A 24,473-nucleotide genomic window follows, 5' to 3' on the forward strand; every position below is an offset into this window, starting at 1 on the left:
CTTTCGTCATATTTTGTGTTATTTACTGCAAATAATGGCAAGAAAAGACAAGAGAAAGCTTAAGAGTCGTCCAATTGCCAGTAGTCCTAGGAGTTTTTGAGGAAGGTGCTGACTAAAATCCGGACCAAATACAAACTGAGAATTTTTAAAAATTATTTATTTTGATGAGATTTGGAATAAGGGTATTTCGCATTTCAGTTTTTTTTTTTTTTTTTTTTTTTTTTTTAATCTTGTTAAAAAAAAAAATTCAGACCTAAGTATAGGTACCTAGCCTTTAGTTGGTGAGATTTCTCTAGTTCTTAAATGTTTCTATGTCAAAACCTAGGAAGATAATAAAGAACGTTATCTACGTTCAGTATGCTGAACTTCTCGAGACACTCGAGACGGCAAATGATGATTAAGTTTTAAAAATTGAAAAAAAAAGGTAAATGATGCACTAAAAAAATTCTTTATACAGTTTTAAGCATAGGACAACGTGTAGGCTCAGACAATAATAGGCCAGATCAAGATTTCAATTTGCTTTTTAGGTTAAAATGAGGTGGCCCATAGTTTTACCCAGGTGGGGTACAACTATGGACCCATGGGGGAAAAACATTCCCTTTCCTCTTCTTTCCAACATAGATTTTTTTTTTTTCACATTTTATTCGAAAGACGAGATGCATAGCTAACATTGCTAAAGTCCTTAAATTTCTAAACCAAAGATGTACATGGCATTTTCATTGAAAAACATCGAAAAGTGGCCCATAGTTGGATCATTTTACGGTAATTATTTCGGGTAGAAAGAGCCATTTAATGCAATTTTCGGACACTAAAATTAGAACTCGAGCGGTTCGGTTTTTCTTTGGCGTTCGGAAACCCCTCTACCTTCCTTCTCGGGTGCCCAAATACCTCCCGGCCAAATTTGGTCGAGATTCGACATAAACTGGATTTGTATAGGGAGCATACACGCATATATATAAATTTAGATTCAATAATCGTATAAAGTTTTAGAAAGGTGCATTGAATATTGATGGAAAAGAATGAGGGTGTTCGCCTACTTAACTAGACTCTCAAGAACAGGTTTTTGCCAATCTGTATGTTGCACATGACGTTTAATGGACATTTATTTTGGGGGGAGAGGTCAGTTCAACAAAGCAAAAATGTACATTGCAACCTTTAACAGTTTATCACCGAAAAAAATACCTACTTGACCATATAAAGAATTGTTTTGTCGCTATACAACCATATATAATGGTTTGGAATGGTCATTTCCTGGAAGGTGACCCTCTTGGCGTTCCTGAAAAAGGAGTCAGGCCTCCACATCCTTTTGAGCCAATTGACAGGTAGCAGACGATATTTCATAGTCATGTTCTCCGGCAGTCTAAGTCGGTGGTCCTTCCAGCTTTGGGACATGAAAATATCTGCCACATACGTCTATACCAAGAAGAAAAAGAGGATGTTAATTAACTGAACGGAGTAAATACTTATGTGTGTTCTTTTATAGAAGAGGTTTGATCATTTCCTTGAATTGAATTCTAAATTTCAACAACCTATTGTAACATCTAAACATAGACACAGCAGTATTCTGCAACGTTAATGAACATACTTGAAAGTTGTAGAATAGCTACTTTTGGTGCAAACTGTTTGCGGTTTTCAACTGCAACAAATTGTAAAAAGCTGGGTTTGTAAGTAAGACAAATAAAATACACATGATAATTAAAGAAGTTGAACAAAAAATTGCCCATTTTGGTGTTATTTCTTCTTTAATCCTTAAGTTGAAGTTATGTTACAGATTTATTTCTTTTAATATGAATTAAACTCACAAAATAAATCTGGTTTTAACTTATTAATTTTAAAAAATTACGCCTCTGATAGTTTTTAAATTTTTTAGTAGCTTTCTAAAAGCTCAGTAAGACATTGCTTGTGGATTATGACTATCTGGCTGCTTCGTCCTTTCATGTGCCTATGTCTACACATGTTGCAACGCACACAAATACGCTGATTTTAACTTCTGAAAATGAAGACATTAATCACAAAAAGCCTACCCGAAAATAAATCAGGACAAAATCTGTTGCTAAACAAAATCTTGTCAAAACTGAAAGAAGTATTTTTTATATCGATTTGCGTTTTCCAAAAGCCTAGTTTTACTTTTAAAGTACAATATATTCTTGTTATACCAGTAAAATTTTGAAACTTTCCATGTCATAAACTTTTAGAGCTACTTGAACAAACACAGTACTCAAAGTCTAAATATAGCTAGCTAGAATGCCAAGAGCAGCAAAATTATAAGCTAGTATAAGAGTACATTTGTTATTCCAGTTATTCATAGAAAAAATAAATTAAAATTCTGAATTAAAAAAAAAAAGTCAATATTCATCTCAAACTGAATAAATTATTTTTCTTGTCAAATTTGAAAATATGACACATTTTTAAAGTTATGTATTTGCAGAGCATCTGAGCTAGCAATGAGCGAAACGGATCTCCCGTCAAACAATAAATAAATTTAAGCTTCATTGATGCTATTCTTCAGTAAACCTTATGCACCAAAAAAAAAAAAAAAAATAACGGAAAACAATATTTTTTCCAAAAAAATACCTTGTTGTAAAGTTTGATTATTTGTATGCATGATTTAAATCTATGAATACTTCAACAGAGAACATTGTCTTTGGGACGATCCAAACCTTTTCCTTTCAATTTGCAAAATATTTTCCAACATGAATTCCAACAAAGAGCAAAAACATCGATTTTCCCTTCATGAAGATCTGAACACTTACACAAAGATTTCAGAGTTTGATATCGGATTTTTCAACTCATTTTTCATTTCAAGCCCCATTAGAGAACTAATACCTAAAACATACGATTCTAACACATGTCTTTGCTGAGAAATTCATTACATTGTGCAGTTTAGAGAATATCAATAATTTAAGATTAATAGCAGGAGCGTTATAGCGTGCACGTTGACAAAGATCAATGATTTGCTATTCAAGTCCAAAACCATTAAACAGTGATTTCTCTTTTCAATGGAGGATATAAAACGAGTTGTCCCAAATGGTTTTTCATAGGTTGAGTTCATTAATTTAGAAAGATATGGAGTTTCTTTGACGTTCAAATTGAAAAAGAAAAAAAAAAACATTTGGCAGTGATTATATGCATTAACATACTTCGGTAAAGATAAACAGAAATGGCAGAAGTTCTTAGGAATTGAGCGAATTTTGTAAACTCTAATGAAGAGTTTATCGTTTTCTTCTACGCTTATTTATAAGATTATTTCTTTGAAACCCATTTATGAAGTCTATTTTTCTTCTTATTGAGCAATGAGGCTATATTCTTTAAAATGCATACTAAAAAGATCAGTTAGAAAACCGAGATATATATATATATATATATATATATATATATAAATGAATGTTTGTCTGTATGTCATCCATGAACTCAAAAACTACCCGGCAGATTTGGCTGAAACTTTCACCGTTTGTTATTTTTGGTACTGGGAATGTTTATAGACCAGTTCGAAAAAATTCCGACCGATAGTTCCTTTTTCATTCCAAATTAAGTCACAATGCATTGGATAAATACGAATAAAATTATCGGTTGCAGAAATTAATTCGCGTGAAAGATCTCATTGATAAGAAGATAGCTGTTGCCATTTTTCTTGAGTTTGAACAAATAAATTCTTTCTTTATTGTTTTATGGCTTTTTATGCAACGGGGGGATTTAAAACTTTTTCTATTTAATATTTTTAGCGATTGATTGATCTTGCAAACTGCGTGAGTACAAAATTTGAGTATAGTCACGGCTTCACTTGATACCTGGACCGATTATTATGAAAATTACTATATATATGTATTTTTCCACGGAGAAGGTGCATAATATGCTCATTGAAGCCACTCACCACCATGTGGCACTGCAGAGTATCAACTTCTGCCCCGTTCAACCGATTGTCTGAAAATCAGTATAATGATGTATTTTTTTTGTTGGCGTAGCAACGCGCGTCGGGTACAGATAGCATATATATATATATTATTTATTTTTTTTTCCGAAGTCTCAAATACTGATTAATTTTTTTTTAAAAGGAAGGTGCTCAAGATAAGCCAACATTTGATTAATCGTAAAATTAAAATCAGCCTGGAGAAGTGCTTAAAATTAAGATGTTAATCCAAGTACACACAATATGTGGATTACTATGTCCCAGAAAAAGTGGTACAAAGCTTCATTAGCTGAAGTTAAAATGCAGTTTCAAATTTTATGTTTTTTCTCCCTCAACTTAGAAATAACCTGCATAACTTGTGAAGAAAATAACACGCTGGTTCTCAATGAAGTGGGTATCTACAAGTATACAGATCTCAGTTTAACTAGTAACACTGTTATAGGGGTTGACATCATTTAAGCATACGACTGCTTGTTATAGAGTACGTGTTGTCTATACTGTGTAAGTTGATTTGCAAATTTAAAAACTAACTCATACTTAGAGAATATTATTTTCTCTTTGCTAGAGTAACTTTAAAAAATTGAATCCCATCTTTGGCTTTGTGGTCTATTTTTTGCCTAATCAAAGTTTATACCTTAAAATGTAATCACAAAAATATATATATACCATATCAATCATCTTATGTGCACGGTTCTAGACATTTTATATGAATTTGTTTATCATGCTGCATCAATCTTGAAGCAGCTCAGTAAGAGAAATCTACAGTATTTTAATCTAGCAGTTTCATTTTTTTTCTGCATGCCAAAGTTATAATACATACAAGTGCTTTGCTTTTAGCAGCCGGAAGAGACAGTCAAAATAGCATTTCACGGTAAAACAGAGTATTTAAGATGACTGAACAATAAATATGGTAGCTATAGGTGCTTTCATTTATGCCCACAGACATGACCCTACACTCCGGATACAGGCATTCATTTTGAAAGAATCATACCATTCAAGTTTATTTTTATTAATTAATTTTTTTTTGTTTTCAGTCTAGTGTTCTCTAATATTTCTAACCGAAAACTTTATTTGTTTCAATTATATAATGTTTTTTTTATATTTAATAATAAGCCCTGAAAATTTGGAAAACGGTGAGGTGTAACAGTTCACAGACGGGATTAATCATCATTTGGGACTAATTTTTAGTAATAAATTTATTATTTTTCACTCAACTAATAATGGATAAATTAACTAATAATATAGTAGAACATGTAATCTATTCAAGTCAGTAAAAAAATACCACCGATGATTAAAGCATATGATAATACAAGCAATTTTTAAAAATTGATACTGATTTTGTAATATTTTGCTACAACTCTAAAATTATTTTGGTTATTAATTTTATTTTGTAATTAATTGTTTTGTTATTTCTCCCCTTTTATTAAGTATTAAAACCAATTCGCATTATTTTTAGAATAGACACAAATTCTATAGTCATAGATACAAATTCATCATCTTTCAGCGAATGACCCATGCATCCATTCTCTATCTTTTGAAGTACTTTATGTCATAGTTTTTCCCTCGTTCCTCAAGAAGAAACTTAGTGAATTGGAAAGTGAAAAAAAAGTCCCCATTAACAAATTTATCCAACATATTCATTACTTTGTTTTGAAACACTTAGCGACATAAACTGCATTTACACAAATAACATTTCCACTTCGTCATACTTCGTAATTCCCAGCAGAAAAACGGTAGTTTAATGCTTCTTCTTTTACAACCTAACACAATGGTGGATATCATTTTTACACCTCAGGTTTTATTTTTCTGTTTATCCCATATCCTGGTTCAAGAAACTCCCCCTGAGAATTTTCTTCCAGGCTTGATGGTTATAAATGCGAGTTTCTTCAATATCCGGAGTAGGAAGCACCAAGGGAGTAAAAGCAAAACCTATCCGTTAATTGAATTGCGTTTCGCCCCCCACCCCCTCACACGAAGAAACACTTCGGACTGGTGTTGTTACAAGTAATGCAGTTATGTTGTTTGGGGTTGTAATTATAACAGATTGAGGTTTCAGAACGCCTCTTTTTTAGTTGTTCTTACACTTGATGTCTTTTTAGTACAAAAGTAATTTGCGCAAAACATGTGTTGTTTACCTTGCGGACATATAATGTTATTATTTAATTTTAGATAACTATACTGACGCGTAGTGAAAGATAACTGAAATTGTTGCTGTAAACTGTTTTCTGTACATTTTTGAGCAAAAACAAAAGTGTTTTTTTTTTGCAAACTTTTTCCCATTCAGTCAAAAATCACCCGTAAATTTTTCCTTTTCGGAATGATCGTCTAGGATTGCTTGTTTTGAATACCCATGTATTTTCTTTTATTTTAGAGTTTTCCAAATTTTTACATTGAACAAAAGTTGATCTTACCTCCCCTTATTTAAAACTTAAAACTTACACGTACATACCAAAAAGTATAAATAACAATTAATAAAATTTGGGACATACACTTTAAAATGTTCCTATAATCCTAAAAAGTAAAATTTATTTCCCTTGTGTTTTTCCAACTTTCCCGCAAATGTACACGAGGGTAGTTAGAAAAGAATCCGACTAAATTTGCTTTCGTAAAAACCGGATGGATATGAACAGTGAGCGCTTGCATGAGCTGACCTTGATTCTATATGCGCACATCGGTGGACACAAGGGGAGGGTTATAGGGGGTCATGACCCCCCCACAAACCGTCGACAATAGTATGTGTCCTTATCGTGCCCAAACACAGTATGAATAAAATTCAAACGATTTCAGCTGTCTTTTTAATTCATTAATTACTTTTGAAAGTAAATTTTTGAAATATCTTCTTTCATTGCTTATGAAACTAAGTTACAACGTTTGTGCCTACTAAGGAGCCGTTGAGAAGAGATAAAATGGAGGGAGTGAAGATTTTCTTACGTGAGTCAAAAACCCCAAGTCACGTGATAGATTTTAAAGCAAAGCATTGGAAGAAATCAGGTTTCTTTTGCTAGATTCACGGAAAGCGTGTCAACAATTCGTTGTTGTTGAATCACATGACTTGGAGTCATAGTCTGAGCATTTGCTAAGCCAATAATAGGACTTGCTTCCTCCATTTCTATTCCTGCTCTAAGCTAGAAGCCCTATTCCTGACCGGTTCCATGCTTTTTATTGGTATCCAAGCATTTTAAGAAATTGTTCGTGCCCAAAAAAGAAGATTCGTTTTAGGGAGGAGGAGGAGGAAATTCTTTAGCATGACTCCCCTAAAATGGCAGTCAGTATCTGCCACTGTATGCGCATACGTGAATTAGTTGCTGCAGAACAGTTTGTTCGAGTGTGTAGGATTCTCGTCGGATTTTTTCAGACCTGGGAACGACTGGAGCACCACTACTGCATCAGGTATTGCCAGAAACTGGGTGACAGCTATTTAAAACCATTTGGAAGATGCAGTTTTCTCAGACGATTTTCAGAGACGCACTTGATTTCAGCGTTTTTTGCGAACCACGGGACTCCAATGATTAAATAGGCTTCTTTTTCGTTTTATATAGTCCTTTGAGACTCTGGATGTTCCTCAATTTCAAGAGGCTTTAGATCGGACCGGTACGATATTTTTGTCAAGAAAAGAAATTATGATTAAGGCGGTACAGCCAAGCTTATAACTCCATTTTGACACAAGACTTTTTGGCGTTCGAAAAATGGCTGCATTAGTGAGAAAGGTGAGAAATCCTCCCCCTTTCCCCCCCAAAAAATAAATAAATAAATAAAATTCTTTGACGGTAAGTAGGTATAACACTCCCCAGGTTTACCACTTTTTTCTTCATCAGCCAAAGGCCGAACACTTTTCAAACAGCCCTGGTATATAAACATTTATCTTGTCGGATGTCTTTTCATCCATAAGATCGTTACTATTGGCATTGATAAAGACGTTCCTTATAACGCCGAAACACGTGTCTGCAGTAATCTGCAATTTGTGCTTTTTGACGTTGTTATTTCTTACTTTACTTATGTTAGCATTTTATTTCATTGTTGCCTCCGTTGCATAAAAGAAAGGAGTTTGAAAAATTGAAAGATAAAAAATATATTTTAACGGTCTCGCATGGAAGTGGTATTCTCATTTATAACGCATTTCAACTGTAATATTGTTACGTAACACGTAAAGTTTACTAAAATTAATCTTGCGTCTAAAAACTCTATTTGAACGGTATGATGTCTGAAAACTTAAAGGATTTCGATTTTTTTAAGTAAGTACTTTTTAATTCATTTTTTAAAGTGGTTTATCTAAACATTCTACTTAAATTTATATTTTAAAAAAGAAAAGTCAAAAAAAATTGTTAAATTTAGCAATTTGCAGTTCAGCAAAAACAAATTTGCTTACATTCATTGGAAAAGAATATTTCCTACCTTTCGAAATGTTTCTATAAACTATTTTCTTAACAATACCTGATTAATAAAATACAAAAATACTGTTGTTACTTTAAGAAAGTTATTGGACGAATGATGCTTGAAAGAATTTGTATTACTGCTTAATAATTAGACGCGTATCTTTTGGGGAAGATACCAGTTTAATTAAATGCATAAAGTTTGTTGTTATTGCTGGGAGAGGGTAGTAGTTTTGGGATTAGAAGGGTATGTATTACTGCGTAGTAGTTAAACATGTTTTATTTATTTCTTGTTTATAGCTAACATACCTACAAACACTTTAAGATTAAAATTAGAAAACGCATTAAGTACCAAAAAATCTTTTTTCGTCAAAATGAAGTAAATGTGAAGCGTTTCACTGTGGTAAACGATTTATGTGTCTATCCCCCTAAATGTAGTTAAAATAAGGTTGTTGGGGACCACCAGTGGAGCAAGGTTAAAGCCCGTGTGGTAGAGAGAGCAGTATGTACCATTGAAGATTTTTGAAGGTTACTGATTTTAGTTGGTCCAACGCAAAAATATGGAAAACGCAGTAAGTGCCACATCCACATAGAATCTTATTTTTGATGCCCTGTAAAAAAATTTATTTGGCACTTACTACGTTTTCCATTTTTAGTATTCACTTATTTTGATCCCCCCCCCCTTTTTTTTTTTTTTGGAAGGCATCTAATTTTTCAATGCGCGCATTTAATTTCGTCTTCTTTTTTCATTTTTATCAATCTCCACAGCAAAAGAAAGTGCTTTTGGTACTGTTTTCAGCAAAGCGTTGAAAATCTAAAAAAAAACGGAATTTCATCACCTTCGTCACCACTGATGCTTCTTTTGTCTACTGCATTTGCCGACCACAGATATTTTGTTTCTGATCAAGATTGCACACCTTTTGAATAATTATTTGACTATGAAATCAAAATACTCTTCTTAAAGCCTTAAAATGTTTTGAACATTTGTCGGTTTCAGTTTCAATCACTGAAATTTCTTCAAATTTATAAAACTGTTTTTATCTCTTGTAAAGAGTAAGCTGTTAAACTGCAATAAAAAAATCAAAATGAAAATTGCTTTTTAACTACCTTTACAAACAATGTTATCAGCGTGTGATATTTAGGTTCAATAGTAAACATCAATAGAAATTATATTAACAAAAATCAAACTGAGAATTACCATAGAGCCTTCATCTATGGTGTCTATGCTGAGGACTGTTATGTGGAACCTAACGACTGTTGCTTCGCCTGAAAAGAAATATGTATGTAGAGAGTCAGAGCGCTTATATATCATATAAAAATATAAGCAAAGGTATTTTGTGTATACAACAATAAGTATAGCTACTTAGCAAAACGCCTTTAAAATACCCACATATCTTTCTTTTAATCACTTTTAAAACATTTCTTTATCAATTTTCATTTCTTCCAATTCCGAGTTTTAAGTCGCAATATTTCGTTGTAATGCTCCATCTGCTTTCAATCACTTACATTCCATCACTAAAGCAATGATGTTAAAAAAAATTTAAAAAAAAAATTATTTTAATGAAATGGTATATTAATCTTGGTTTTAACTTCGAAGTGATCTTAGAGAACTTTCTCGCAGATAGAAAGAAAACGAAGAAAAATATAAATAAATAAATAAAATAAATAAATAAATATATGTATATATAAAATAAAATATAACTAAGAAATTATCACATTTATGCGACTCAAATATGAAATACATGAATAACCTTCTAGGGTAATATTCTTTTCAAATGAAAATCTGTGTCATAGCATAAATGTTTTCTAAATATAGGATTCCTTAAGTGGAAATACACTTTTAAACCAAGGTATTTACTTTTAACAGAATAGCATTTTTGTATGACTACAAATGTTAGAGTTCCACTAGTTTTACACAAAATTAGATAATTGCGAAAAATAAGTTTGAAATGGCTATAACACAAAGACGTTTAAAATAATTTATGAGTTTTTAAACATTGTTGTTTGAAATGATTTATTTTTCTCTTACTTGTGTAACAAAAATATCTTTTTCAAGAAATAACTTTTAAACTTCTCTATGGTAGTTTTTCTATGCTCTCAAAGCTGGTTCAAGATAAAATAAAATAAAAGGAAAAGGCAATAACGCTTTTTATAAGCTAAATATTCCATCGCTTTAGGGAGTATTTGTTCACATTAGTTAGGCAAAAAAATTATCTACTTCCTTTTTATTTCTCCTTTCGAGAAAGTTGCTTCTAGCGCATAAACGCAATTTTATGTATTTTTTTTTTTTTACATAAATAGCTTTAAAAACCGTAATGTTGAAACCTTTGCTCTTTCTCGTTTTAAATTTAGTATAAGTTAAAAAGCTCTTTTACGCTAAAAACTTTTACTTGACGAGAAAAAAAAGCATAGTTGTTGAGGCATAATTGATTTATTATTGTTGGTTAGAAACTTGCTTTTGTTTTTTAAAAAAAGATGTATTTATGCAGAAACAAAATGCATAAAGCATTTTTTTACGTGCCGATCAAATTTTTTACAAAATTTAAAGGAGAAAACATTCCTCCAGAGGAAACTCTTTTATGTGGTTTCAAAGTGTAACTAAAAACAAAGAAATTTCTTTCCGGAAAGTAATTAAATTTCTAATTCTCTAGAAAACTGACACATTTTTAACTTTATTCAAAAGATTGAAATTTTTGCTTTAATAGATTTTTTTTAGAAAAAATAATCAAAGATTCACATACAAAACCTCAAACAAGAAAAAGTAGTGACGACACTGGCAGTGATACATCATAAAGTACAAAAGAAGTGATCACAGCACTGAAGATATTGCAAAACTTGGGGTAATGTGGAGCAAAGTGAAATGGCGAAATATTTACTCTGTTCTTAGCGCCACCTATCTGGTAAACTATGCAGTGGCACATGTAGTCTATTTCAGTCAGGAAAAGAATACCGGCAAAGACATATGGTAATACAGACAATTTTCAGAAATTGATACTCGTATTTTAACGTTTTGCTGTAGGCAGGGTTCGAAAATATCATGATATTTTTTGAAAATATCGAAAATATCCGATATTTTTATTTATCCTATATTTTCAATTAGCACAAATTAAAGTCTTCACAAAAGTAAATGCGTCATCAAATCACTCTTTATTTTCTTATATTATTATTACAATATGTAGAATTTAAATTAAGTTTTCTTTTTATTATTTATATTTAATATTTCATTCTACATTTTTATCAATTTTAATGGAGTTAACTTAGCATTAGCTGTTTTACTCATTTTTCTTCTGTTAGTTACTTTTACAGTTATATGATTCAGAAATAAAAAATATGCATTAGTTGATGCACAGTCATAAGATATTTTCTTTTTTTTTCCAACGGCACTCTTAATATGAATTAAATTGTTATATTTTCAATAATATTATGAATATAAAATTAAAAAGGAATATTACATTATTGTTGTTATATTAATAATGTACTAATACATCATTAAAATATAGTACATAACCTTTTGGTTATTTTTAATAATAAATGATCAATATTACTATGACAATATAATTTTTACATTAAAAATACCGTAGTGGAAAAAATAAGTATCGAAAACATCAAAATGTCATGATATTTTCAAAATAAATATCGGATATATATCGTGATAAATATCATGATATATATCGGCAGGTCAAAAATTATTTTTGATTTTCTAAAATGAAAAAAACCTTGTTATTAAGATTTTAAACATTAGTTGAGACCTAATATTTGGTTCAGTGTTTGCTTAGTTAATAGGTATCAAGCTTACTTGTATTTTAAATATTACATACAATTAGTCATGCATGCGAGGCAAAGTGAAATAGGTTATTCAGTTTCCTCATTTAATTATTTACTTTATCATTTACGTATTCATTCATTAATTTATTCATTTACAAAAAAATATGCATTAGTTGGTGCACAGTCATAAGATATTTTCTTTTTTTTCCAACGGCACTTTTAATATGAATTAAATTGTTATATTTTCAATAATATTATGAATATAAAATAAAAAGGAATATTACATTATTGTTGTTATATTAATAATGTACTAATACATCATTAAAATATAGTACATAACCTTTTGGTTATTTTTAATAATAAATGATCAATATTACTATGACAATATAATTTTTACATTAAAAATACCGTAGTGGAAAAAATAAGTATCGAAAACATCAAAATGTCATGATATTTTCAAAATAAATATCGGATATATATCGTGATAAATATCATGATATATATCGACTGATATATATCGGCAGGTCAAAAATTATTTTTGATTTTCTAAAATGAAAAAAACCTTGTTATTAAGATTTTAAACATTAGTTGAGACCTAATATTTGGTTCAGTGTTTGCTTAGTTAATAGGTATCAAGCTTACTTGTATTTTAAATATTACATACAATTAGTCATGCATGCGAGGCAAAGTGAAATAGGTTATTCAGTTTCCTCATTTAATTATTTACTTTATCATTTACGTATTCATTCATTAATTTATTCATTGACAAAAAAATATGCATTAGTTGGTGCACAGTCATAAGATATTTTCTTTTTTTTTTCCAACGGCACTTTTAATATGAATTAAATTGTTATATTTTTAATAATATTATGAATATAAAATAAAAAAGGAATATTACATTATTGTTGTTATATTAATAATGTACTAATACATCTTTAAAATATAGTACATAAACTTTTGGTTATTTTTTTAATAAATGATCAATATTGCTATGACAATATAATTTTTACATTAAAAATACCGTAGTGGAAAAAATAAGTATCGAAAACATCAAAATGTCATGATATTTTTAAAATAAATATCAGATATATATCGTGATAGATATCATGATATATATCGACTGATATATATCGGCAGGTCAAAAATTATTTTGATTTTCCAAAATGAAAAAAACCTTGTTATTAAGATTTTAAACATTAATTGAGACCTAATATTCGGTTCAGTGTTTGCTTAGTATCAAGCTTACTTGTATTTTAAATATTACATACAATTAGTCATACATGCGAGGCAAAGTGAAATAGGTTATTCAGTTTCTTTATTTAATTATTTACTTTATCATTTACGTATTCATTCATTAATTTATTCATTTACATTCCTTCATTTAGTAATCCACTTATTTATTCATTCATCCACCTTTTTTGTTTTTCAATCTCTCTTTTACACACTTATTTTTTTTTCGTGTATCAATTTATTTATTCCTTTAATTATTAGTTTATTGTTTCATTATATTTTCATTTATTCAATCAACATTGATATTTGATTGATAAAAAATTATTTGATAAAAAATATTGTACATATTTGAAAAAAAAAATATTATAAAAATATAATTTGTTTTTTCCCTTTGCCTCGTAAAGAAAAAAAAGTAAAACTTCTCCATTTTTTTGAGTAATCACGATTGGTTATTGTTCTCACTTGACTGTTTTTGCCGTTCCTATGATATTATTTTTTCTTCAGCACCCTCCGCAGCATCACCGTCGACCGGCTCCTCACGATGCTGCACCTCTAGCGAAAACCGTCTCCAGGTTTCGTCAATATCCTACACTTACACGCACACATACACGCACCTACACACATATACATATATAGACCTACACACACATACATACACGTACACACACATACATACATCTACACATATATACACTCCTGCCTGCACACAGGCACAAACACATATGTCTACACACATACACATACCCCCTACACATACCCTCTACACACAAACACACACGCCTACATATACACACACACTCGTGATTGCGAAAAACATAATTTGAATTCAAGATGTGAAAATTCAAATTATTTTTTTAACGCATTTCTAATTTGTACATTTTGAAGAAGTTCAGTCATCGTAACTATTTCACTTTGCCCCACACTCTCTACTTAAGAATGTAGTACTAGAAATCGCGATACTAAGTTATTTGAGACAAAAAGGTATCTTATGCAGCGTTTATGGTTCGATTGGCATGAGTCCCTTTAAATTTCCAGCGCAGTAGAGCAATTCGGAAACGATATTTATGACAAAATTTTACTAATATCACGCATCGTATAATTTTCTTTTGGGGTTTGTTAGAATGTTTAATGAATCAGAATTGTTGTTTTCTAACGTTTTCCTGTTGATCTCACTTTGTTTATTATTTTTTTTAATTAAACCATTGAAAACAGATTGTCAAATTGATGCAGTAAAATATATAATTGTGTTAAGGAACCAATCGCAGCAATTATCTATATTAGGGTGCATCATCCGCCCCATCAATTTTTTTTTCGTTTACAAATGCTTTGTCCCTAAGCTACTTTTGTTCTACATACAAAATTAATAATTTGTGTGAAATTTTTCCCACTTTGAACAATATCTATGTGTGCCACCTGACAATTGAAAGTTATGAAAACTCAGAAAAATAACACATTAAGCAATTTTTTGCATTTATTTAATTGTTGATAAATATTATTTGATTTATTGAAGCCAATTTATTGTATATTTCATAATATTACATTGAATTCTGAATCTAACTTCAAAATTAAAAATAAAAACCAGGAATCAATGCCAACAAAATCAGACAGTGTTGGTGAAAAATGAATTTCTGTTGGAAACTGGTTTTCCAAATCCCATACCAAATCTGTGTTTTGTATTAGAAAGGATAGCTGGTCTAATGGCTAATATACTTTCAGCAAGAGCACGTCGGTCTGCTTCAGGCACTTTATCATTCCATAGTGCAAGAGGTACAATTTATTCTGTCAGGTGATTTTTAAAAGCATTAATTGCACTTTCAGAAATTTCTGAATTAATAATACTATATTTTATAAGTAAATGAAAGAATTGCGAGTCATTCCACGGTGCATCGAAGACAAAAGTGCACATCATCCACCATGAACTATATACCAAAGTGACAAAATTAACAAAATTTCTAAATTTTAAAACTTGTTGATGCGTAGCTATTGTTCCAGTTGGTAGTTCTTGGATTTGGTGTTGAAATAAGCAAATTTTGATTGAATAAATTAATTTTGCCATCTGCTTTATATAAAGCTGCTGGACATTTAAAGTCTGCTGCCGTTATCTCATTTGGATCGTTTACTGAGAATAAAAAGCAAAGTTGAACAAATTCTAAGTAGTCACCTCTGCAAAACACAACATTTGATTTAGCTAATTTGATAACATTGTTTTTGCACTCGTCAATTCTTGCGGACTCACTGAATGAACTGTCATCAAATTTGGATAAATTTATAGGTATAGCAGCGTCACTCTCTTCCACAAACTGCAGTAATGTATAATGTTTGCGAAATCTTTTAAACAAATATGTCTGGTGACTTCGATGCTTCAATTTTTAAATCGTCAAACACATGTGACAATATAATTTCTCCAATGTGGTGACGGCTAGCTGACCACAGGAGAGCTTTACCCAAACGCTGTTGAATAACTACACATGCTGCAATTATATGTCCTGTATTAGAAGCAGTTGTGACAAACGACATATTAACTATTGAGTCAGAACAGTTCCATGAATTTAGCAAATTAGTTGTTAAATTAGCAATGAAAACTCCGTTTTTTTTTTGTCTGTTCCTATTGGATATACTGGTACACCAAGAAGATTAACTTCATATGAATTACCCACTATAACTGCAAGCCTTTCTTCTGCAATATTTTGATTTGTTAAAGTTGGTAAGAGTTAAGAATCCCAGTGCAAAGTTGCAAAATCAAAACCATTCCATTGCTCCTTACAAGCTTTGACTATGTCTTTGACACTTGATTGTCTTGCTCTGTCTGTTGTTGCATATGATGCTGAAATTTTGGATGATTCACCACCAGCTTCTGCTATTAAAATTTTAGTGTATGAAACTTGCTGTGCTGGTGTCATTTTAAACGTGTTGCTAATGATATAACATCAGGTCGTTTTATAGTATCATGCGGAATAAAAGCATATGAACCAGTTCGTGTTGTACGATGATGATTTCTGGTATTATGAGCATTATAAATCTGTCTCATCACTTGTATCACTATTTTCATCTCTTTCAATTTCATCAATAATAGCTGAATTAAAACTTGTATTGAAGTTCCTTGTTTCCTTGGCTATTTTTTCACAAAATGCTGCTTTTGATATTTCACGCATTTCCTGACACTTAAGGTTTTGGTGTAATATTTTATCGAGTGAGCCAAAGGTTGTTAGATGATCACTTTTCATAGATTGAAGAAAAGCTAAATCTTCTGGATTTTTTATAAGGTATTCTACATTTTTAGGCCATAATGAAAATGTTTTAGCTAATTCTTCTTCCATTTTCTTTACTTTATTAATGGAATTTGCTGTATTTCTTCTTTGAAGAGGAATTGCTGTGTTATTTTCATGAAGTTTTAGTATTTTCTCACAGGATTTACGTTTAGTAGTCATTGGAATGTTTGCTTTTGCATAGAAATCAGATATTTTTGACAAGACAAGTTTTGAAGACTCCCATTTGGTAAGATTCTGATCGGCACCTTTCTCAGATACATCAAGCAGCGAAGCACTTGCAAGCTAGTGGGTAAACGTGAGCCCTTAAATTCCGAGTCCTCTTGAGTTGTTCCAAGTCCAAATACAATTGAAGATTGTCTGGTTCTGACTTTTACCTTTTGTACAGATGAACAAAGCTTTGTTTGGGGAGAAAATGTCACTGATTCAACAACAGCTGATTTACTCATGTTTATTGAAAGATTTCAAAATATGTTACTTTCAAAAATTCATGGATCTTATGAATTAAAACAGAATAGATCAACTTATTTAAGTGGTTTACAACACATATGCATAGAATAACAAGAAGAAAACGTAAAGAACTAGCATTAGCAGTTGTATGATAGAAGAAAATGGTAGAAAGTTAAAAACAAATAGTGAACCTAAACTTACAGTTACAAAAGATGTTATAGAAAGTTACTGAAAAAATGGTAACAGTTGAGAAGTTAACACAAGTACAATGTAAATTAAGTAATTTAAAAATGATTTCCCATTATTACACTTTGAGTCACTTTCGATGTTATAATTGTTCATTTACCTTAAAAAAGAAACTTTTTGCTTGAGGTGGGATACCTAAATCAATTTTGATTTTCATAAAAATTCACATTAATACTATGTAGTGGTATGAGAACATTTTTAAATTAGGGACAAAACAATTTGAGACTAGTTGGGCAAATGATGCACCCTAATCTATATGCACAAATGTAAGTTGTCCCTAAACTAACACTGATTGAAAACAATTGTAAGTAAAAATCCCCTTCAAGGCAAATGAAAAAAAAAGTTTTGCACCCACAACAGAGGCGCAGCTTAGGGACGTGAGTTGAAGTAAAGATCTTCTTAGTTCTCTTGATTTGTTGTCAAATTGCAAATGCTATTATGGTAATGTATGTTTATGAAATGTCTAGTACCCCCCCCCCCCCTCCACGAGAAGAAAATTTTAAGTTTTTCAGATCCATCGTTTAGTGCTTCGTTAAGTCGTTTTGCTCATTAACCATAATTTTAAAAAAAGAAAAAACAAAGTTACAACTTTTGCTAAAAGCATCTAAAAGCAGCGTTGGGTCAAACTAGCTACGCATTTGCGGTCAAAAAATGTTCCGACGAATCTCAAAATTACGTTTCGCAATTTTCGACACCAGTGGCACAATATCAGTCCTGCATATCCTCAAAGCTAAAATTTTATATTAAAAAAAACCTTATGTTTAATCAATGGATGCTCCAAGAAAATATATATGCATTTTAAAACACTTGTTTTTTAAGAAAAGTAGGGTAATGTGAGGTAAAGTGAAATAGTTAAGATGCCTAATTTTTTTCAAAAGAAAAACCAATTGCAAGTTTTTTTTTTTTTTTGAAAATTACAGTACATAAAGAAAAAACATTGTATTTTACAATAAAACTTGCATTGAAACATCATTTTTTATTTTTGGCCGTAAAATTGTGCCTTCAAAAATAAAGAAAAAAAATTTCAGTTTTTTTTTTGGGGGGGGGGGGGCAAAGTGAAAAAGGAATTTTACAATCTAATATTTTTTTTCGATTGTGAAAAATGTTTTTGAACAAATTAATGCAAAAAAAAGGATAATTGAATAAATGCGAAGGTAATAAAGCAAACTAATAAATAAATAAGTTAATTAAGTAAAACACGCGGAAAAATAAATGAGTAAATAAAATTGTGAATGAATAATAAAATAAGTGAATGAATTAATTAATAAGTGAACTATTAAGTAAAGGAATAGTGAATAAATTAGCAGATAAATGAATACGCAAGTGATTTAGTAAATGATTGAAAGAATAAACGAAATGAACTTTTTCACTTTGCTCCATCCAATTTGCACAGCATGGACTTGACTAATTGTGAAAAATATTAAAAATACAAATAAGCTAAATATTAGAAAGTCGCAATTAACGTTTAAAGTGTTATCAAAAATAACTTTATCATTTGGTAATATCAAAACAAGTTTTGACTTACAACGAAATATTACAATTTGAGTATTTATTTTTGAAAATTGCTTGCATTTTCATATGCTTTGATATTCAGAGGTAATTTTTTTTCTTGACTGGAATGTTCTACGTATGTTACTACATAGTTAAAATATTACTAGGCAAATGGTGCTAAAAGCGGAGTAAATATTTCCCCATCAAACTTTGCCCCACATTACTCTACCTATTTAAATTTAAAACACAAGACTAACATCAGAGTAGTAAGCATTCAAAACGTATTATACAATTATATTGATATGCATGAAGATCCCTCGGAGTGGTACCCTCGTACAGCGTAACTTGTTTGAAAAATAAAACAAAAATGAAGGTGTCAGTTTGTTTCACATGTAATAAACTTTAGACAAATTCAAAGTATGCGTCATTTATTTGCTCCTACGGTAAAATAAAACCTTCCTAGCAGCATTCCAATAGTTACACAAAGTTTTGCCACTAACTTTCAAAGCACTGTAGTAGTAATTAATAACACCACATTATTTTATTGAATCAGATTGCTCCAACGAAGTAATTAATCGCTACCAAGGGAATGAATTTACATTGAACGAATATTTATAACACGGCACGGTCCCACCGAAGCAGAAATCAGCATTATTTACCGTCGACAAGGGAATCCACTGAAGCTGCAAAAGAATTGATAAATAACTCCAGGGCTTAACTTCAATCGGAACGATAAATACTACTGCATTTAGTTCGGGTTTTGTATTTAACGTTGGCAGTATTCGAGAAGCAATATTGATAATAAATGTTGGAGTTCTGAAGCTAAGAGTGTTCGCTCTGTACCAAAACAATGAATTTTCCATTAGCTTTAGTGGAACGTATCAGAGCATCGGACCGATTAATGGCTGATGCATCGGGGGGATTTGTGTGGGATCAGCTTCATGAATAGCTCTGTGATGGCCTATTTAGAAGAATGTTTATGTCAGCAAAGATCAGCCAGTGTTTCGATTGCAATGATTTGATGTAATTTTGGTGGTTCTTTAATATGATTTAGCACTTAAATTTCACTTTTCCCTGATTTGATTAGGTAAATATTATCGTATATATCCGCTGATTACAGTTGAATTTGCCTTGTGGTTATTAGGAATTGTGAAACAAAGATCATTAGTTCTTGATACGCTTTTCGGGTAATCAAAAATAAGATGTGAGGAAATAGTTATGGGATGACTTATGGGGATATTAATAGGGGGACCTTTTTTTCATTTTAACCTGTCTTTATTAGCTCGTTAACAACCCTAGTTAATTCTGTATCTAATTTTCAACAAAACAATGTTCCGTTTTTAATGTATTGCATAAAATGCACTTAACAAATCTAACACGAAAGTTTTTTTTTAAAGTTTTTAAAAGATTTAGTTTTAACAAAATTCCTCCTTAATTCCTCCAATGCCAAAAAATTACAAATGTCAATAAAGTGTATACGACTACACAAAAAAAAAACTGAACCGCTTAAATAAGTATGGCAGTTACACTTCCAGGTTATTGCAAGAAGTACATGAATTTTACTTATGAAACAGGACTGTCCAAAATATTGCTCACTGGTAAACAATAAAATAATATCAGACACCATTTATGTATTTTAATGTCATTTTTCGTTCACGAAATCCTTAAGAAGTTGAATTCTCAAAAGTCGGTTTGGTTTCTCTATGTCATGCAATTGATGTATTGTTATGGATATTGTTTATACACTTTATTGATTTAAACAGCTAATCGGTTCAAAAGTCGACAACATTTTACAAACAAAATAAACAGCAACCTTAAACGTGATATAGATTTTTATTTGAATTTTACGTAAAAGACATCTGGTATGAAATGGACAAATTAATCACAACAGTCTTAATATTAGATACGGTGCTCTAATGTTTTAAATAATTCAAATGCAGTCATTAAAAAAGGAAGAACGTAAAACAGGATATACTTTTTGAAAAATCGTGCCGCTCAATGGCGCTTCATGTTTTTTCACTGAAAAAGAGACAATTTGCTATTTCTGTAAACCATTTTGCTTTATAACATTCAAAAGTGAAAACTATTGTAAGAAAAAAGTGAAGATCATTTTGCTTATAACATATAAAAGTGAAAACTATTTACCTTATAAAAAACAAATGTTTTGTTTTATAGCGACCTATGGTATTTGTATCTGTATGAACACTAATCAGAGTTTAGGCTATTGATTCAATAAACATTACTATTTTACTAAGTAGTAAAAAGTAACTACCTTGAAAAATAATTAAGTTCCATACGTTCTCAAAGCATCCTGCACTTAAAAAGTGAAAGTAAAAAAAAATATTTTTATACAGTTGGCTCTCTATTTAACGACGTTTAAAGGACCAGAAAAATCGCCCTTAAGTAGAATGCGTCCAAAAATAGAATGCTTCGAAAACTACGGTGAAGCATCCGGGACTGTGAAAGGTCGTCTTTGAATAGAGAAAGTCGTTAAATAGAGCGTAGTTAAACAGAGAGCCAACTGTATATACAATATATATATATATATATATATATATATATATACACTTATAATGTTTTTGTAGCATATACAGTCGAGCTTGTTTATTGAACGAATAATCGGTTAAATGAAAATCCTGCTTATGTTATAAATTTTTAAAGTACATAACATTTGAAATTTCTCATTTTGATCCTGAGTAATGGAATATCTCGCTCTTTAGAAAAATGTGCTTTGGCAAATTGGCAATTCCACAAGGCGGGCTCGACTGAATATCAAACGAAAGTGTAAGACAAAAAAATTCATCGAACGATAACTGCAAAATGTATTCTTAATATAACTTCGAGATAACTTTAGTGAACTAAATTAATAAGCAATAGTTGTAACGTCTTACCATTTCCTCTAGGAGGCTGTAAGTTATCATACTCTTTTGGATTTACAGGCAAAATACTGTTGAAATCTAAGCTCTGAGACCTGAAACAAGAGAAAGGAAAATCTTTATTTTCTTAACCATATGTGCATCAGTGTTTCATTAATAACAAAGTACAAGAAAATCATGTTTTTCAGTGTTTTAGTTAAAATTAATATTCGTTACAGGCGACTAATATAATTTTTTTGGTTAACCCCTTCAGTCAGAATTTTGAAATACTTGACCAAAAATGCTAAATTTTGATACACAGTGTACTATGGTAAAAGATATCTTGTAGACAAAATTTCAGGAGAAAAATTGAAAGAGTTACGGCACGTCCAATACTCCGGACTTGTTTTATATGAAATATTAATTTCAAAAATATGAGCTGATGTGTATATCATATGACATCCTTTTACATCAATTTAATGTTGTTTCCCCATTATTGGCAATTTTAATGTGATTCAATAGTTAACTCTCTAAATATCACCAACAGTGGCCAAATTGAAACTAAATTTAAAAAAAAGAAAATAAATAAATAAAACCAGACTTTTTAAAAAAATCGCCAAACTTGTCGCCAAATTGGTCTTTTGATCGACAAAACTTGGTGACCAAAATATTGGCGATATATATCGTCTAGTGTCCGCCAAATTATAACACGACTTGAGAAATTAACAATGATTTCCCCCCGTAAAGGTGCAAAAGACCCCTTTAGAGGCATCGAATGCAACCAAAAGGAGAGGTGCACAGCTAGACCCCACTAAGAGTCTACGTACCAAATTTCAACATTCTAGGATATACCGTTCTTGAGTTATGCGACATACATGCGCACATCTGCACATATGCACATACATACGTACATACGGACGTAACGAGAAAACTCGCTGTAATTAATTAGGGGAATGTCAAAATGGATATTTTTGGGATCTTTACATTCTTAGGCACTTATTCACGTGTGGTCGGTTGAAAAAAAACTCAACATTCATTCAGGGGTGAGCAAAATGGAAATTAAGGCCGATTTTTGAGAGAATTTTTTTTCGCGAATACAATACTTGCTTTTTTGTAAAAGGAAGTAAGAACGAAAAAATACTATTATTAAAAAATGTTATTTTACAATTCTTCTTGGGATGCCCTAAAGTTACCACCGAAATGTAAGGATAACTTTAACCAGGTTGGAAATTTATTTTAGATTAATTTCATAATTATTAATTCCTAACTTGGAACAATTATAGAATATTCTTAGAATGTTATTTCTACGGTATTGTACCAACAAATACAAAAAAAAAAAAAAAAAACAACTCAATAAATCATGAGAATGGTTGTTTAAAGAAACGAAGTTTTGTCTCAAAATTACTCGAAAAAGCTAATTTAACTAAAACTGTACTTTTACACAAATATTACAAAAGACACTCTGACATTCATGCAATAAGTCTTGAGAGTTGCTCTTTTTTGGTGAAAAGAAATCAGAAAGTCAGTTTTATGTCTTAAAAATGTGTGTTTAACAAGTTATTTAGTATTTCTCTATTTGCTAAGATAATTAGGTTTCAAATTATATACTGCTCATTATTCTGACTAACCCTATATTGAATTTGATTGAACGAAAGATGTATGAAACAATCTTATAAGTACTAATATGTATTCAACAAATTTTCTGTAATCGAAATCTTATTGAAAATAATAATTATGCCAAAAGAACTACCCTAATTATTGAATGCAAGTTAGAAAAGAAGAATATTCAACAAACGAATGTAGCATTAACATATTCTACTACAGGGTTGGAAAAATTCGAACAATGTACTGACAGAAATCTACCCTAATTGATCTAATGAGACTGGGAAAATCAGTAAAATTACTATCGGACCGATACAAATCAGCTGAATTAATTATGGTATTAGTCAAAAACTGAAGAAATATATGAGGGATTAAATATGTAAAATAAAAAGAAAAAACTTTAAGGATTACAGTCGTGTATGTGAAATAAGTGTACTAAAACAAAGTAATAGGATGTAATTGATTTTGATAACTCAGCGTATTATATAGGAGAAAAAACATAAGCAAATAATATTAAGAAGAAAAGACTTGGGCAAACAAACCAATGGATATTACACGGATTAAATCAAACAAAAAAAAATAATGGAAACCTTGTTGTTTTATCAAGTGATGTATTTAAGAAAATTAGTAATTACATTATATTGTCATACTAATAAAAGTTATTAATTTTGGGAAATGCTGCATTTATAAAAGGTGAATTTTTTATACATATGATAATTTTAGGAGAATCACGTGTATTGCTACTTTATGCAGTTTTGTCAAATTGATTCCTTTAATAACTAATTTTTTTTTCTAAATATAAAACTCTTTTTTTTAATCCCTTATTTCCCAAAAATAACGATTTATAAAAGGAGGAAAATAGTGTTCTGATTTAATTATGCCGCCAGCTGATTTCATTGTATTTCAATAAATATTATAATTAAGATGCATCTTTTTTAATTTTCTCGTTTAAGCTACGAACATAATTTCCCGGATAGCTCAATGGTTAGCACGCTCCACCCGCGTCGAAGTGCACCGGGGTTCGCTGCCTTGGTTAGTTAGCGCTAAAAACGCAGATAACTCCCGCCGTATTTAAGTTACAGTATTGAAAAAAATTGCCTGGAACGTGGAAAATTCTACATTAATGTCTTCAAGTATTTATTTTTTACCTCTTCAATCGGCAATAATAGGCAATTTACGCGAAATTTGAGCTTAAAAAATTACTTACAAAAAAACTAATTCGAAGTTAAAAAAACAAAACCCCAGATGCAAACCACCGGAACTGGAAGTAATTTTGTACAACATGTCAAGG

General features: G+C 30.6%; 1 protein-coding gene across 1 annotated transcript in view; it reads right to left on the bottom strand.

Annotated features, from left to right (window-relative positions):
• The window catches only part of LOC129226805 (glycine receptor subunit alpha-2-like), a 62,723-nt gene that overhangs the window by 32,660 nt on the left and 5,590 nt on the right, over positions 1-24,473 (bottom strand). Inside the window, exons 2-4 of the mRNA XM_054861433.1 lie at positions 21,617-21,696; positions 9,476-9,543; positions 1,187-1,413 (exon numbers count right to left, since the gene is read on the bottom strand). Of these exons, the coding sequence (XP_054717408.1) occupies positions 1,187-1,413; positions 9,476-9,543; positions 21,617-21,696 (375 nt within the window). The remainder of the gene's footprint in view (positions 1-1,186; positions 1,414-9,475; positions 9,544-21,616; positions 21,697-24,473) is intronic.

Source organism: Uloborus diversus, chromosome 7, assembly GCF_026930045.1.
Source record: "Uloborus diversus isolate 005 chromosome 7, Udiv.v.3.1, whole genome shotgun sequence".
Taxonomy (NCBI): domain Eukaryota; kingdom Metazoa; phylum Arthropoda; class Arachnida; order Araneae; family Uloboridae; genus Uloborus; species Uloborus diversus.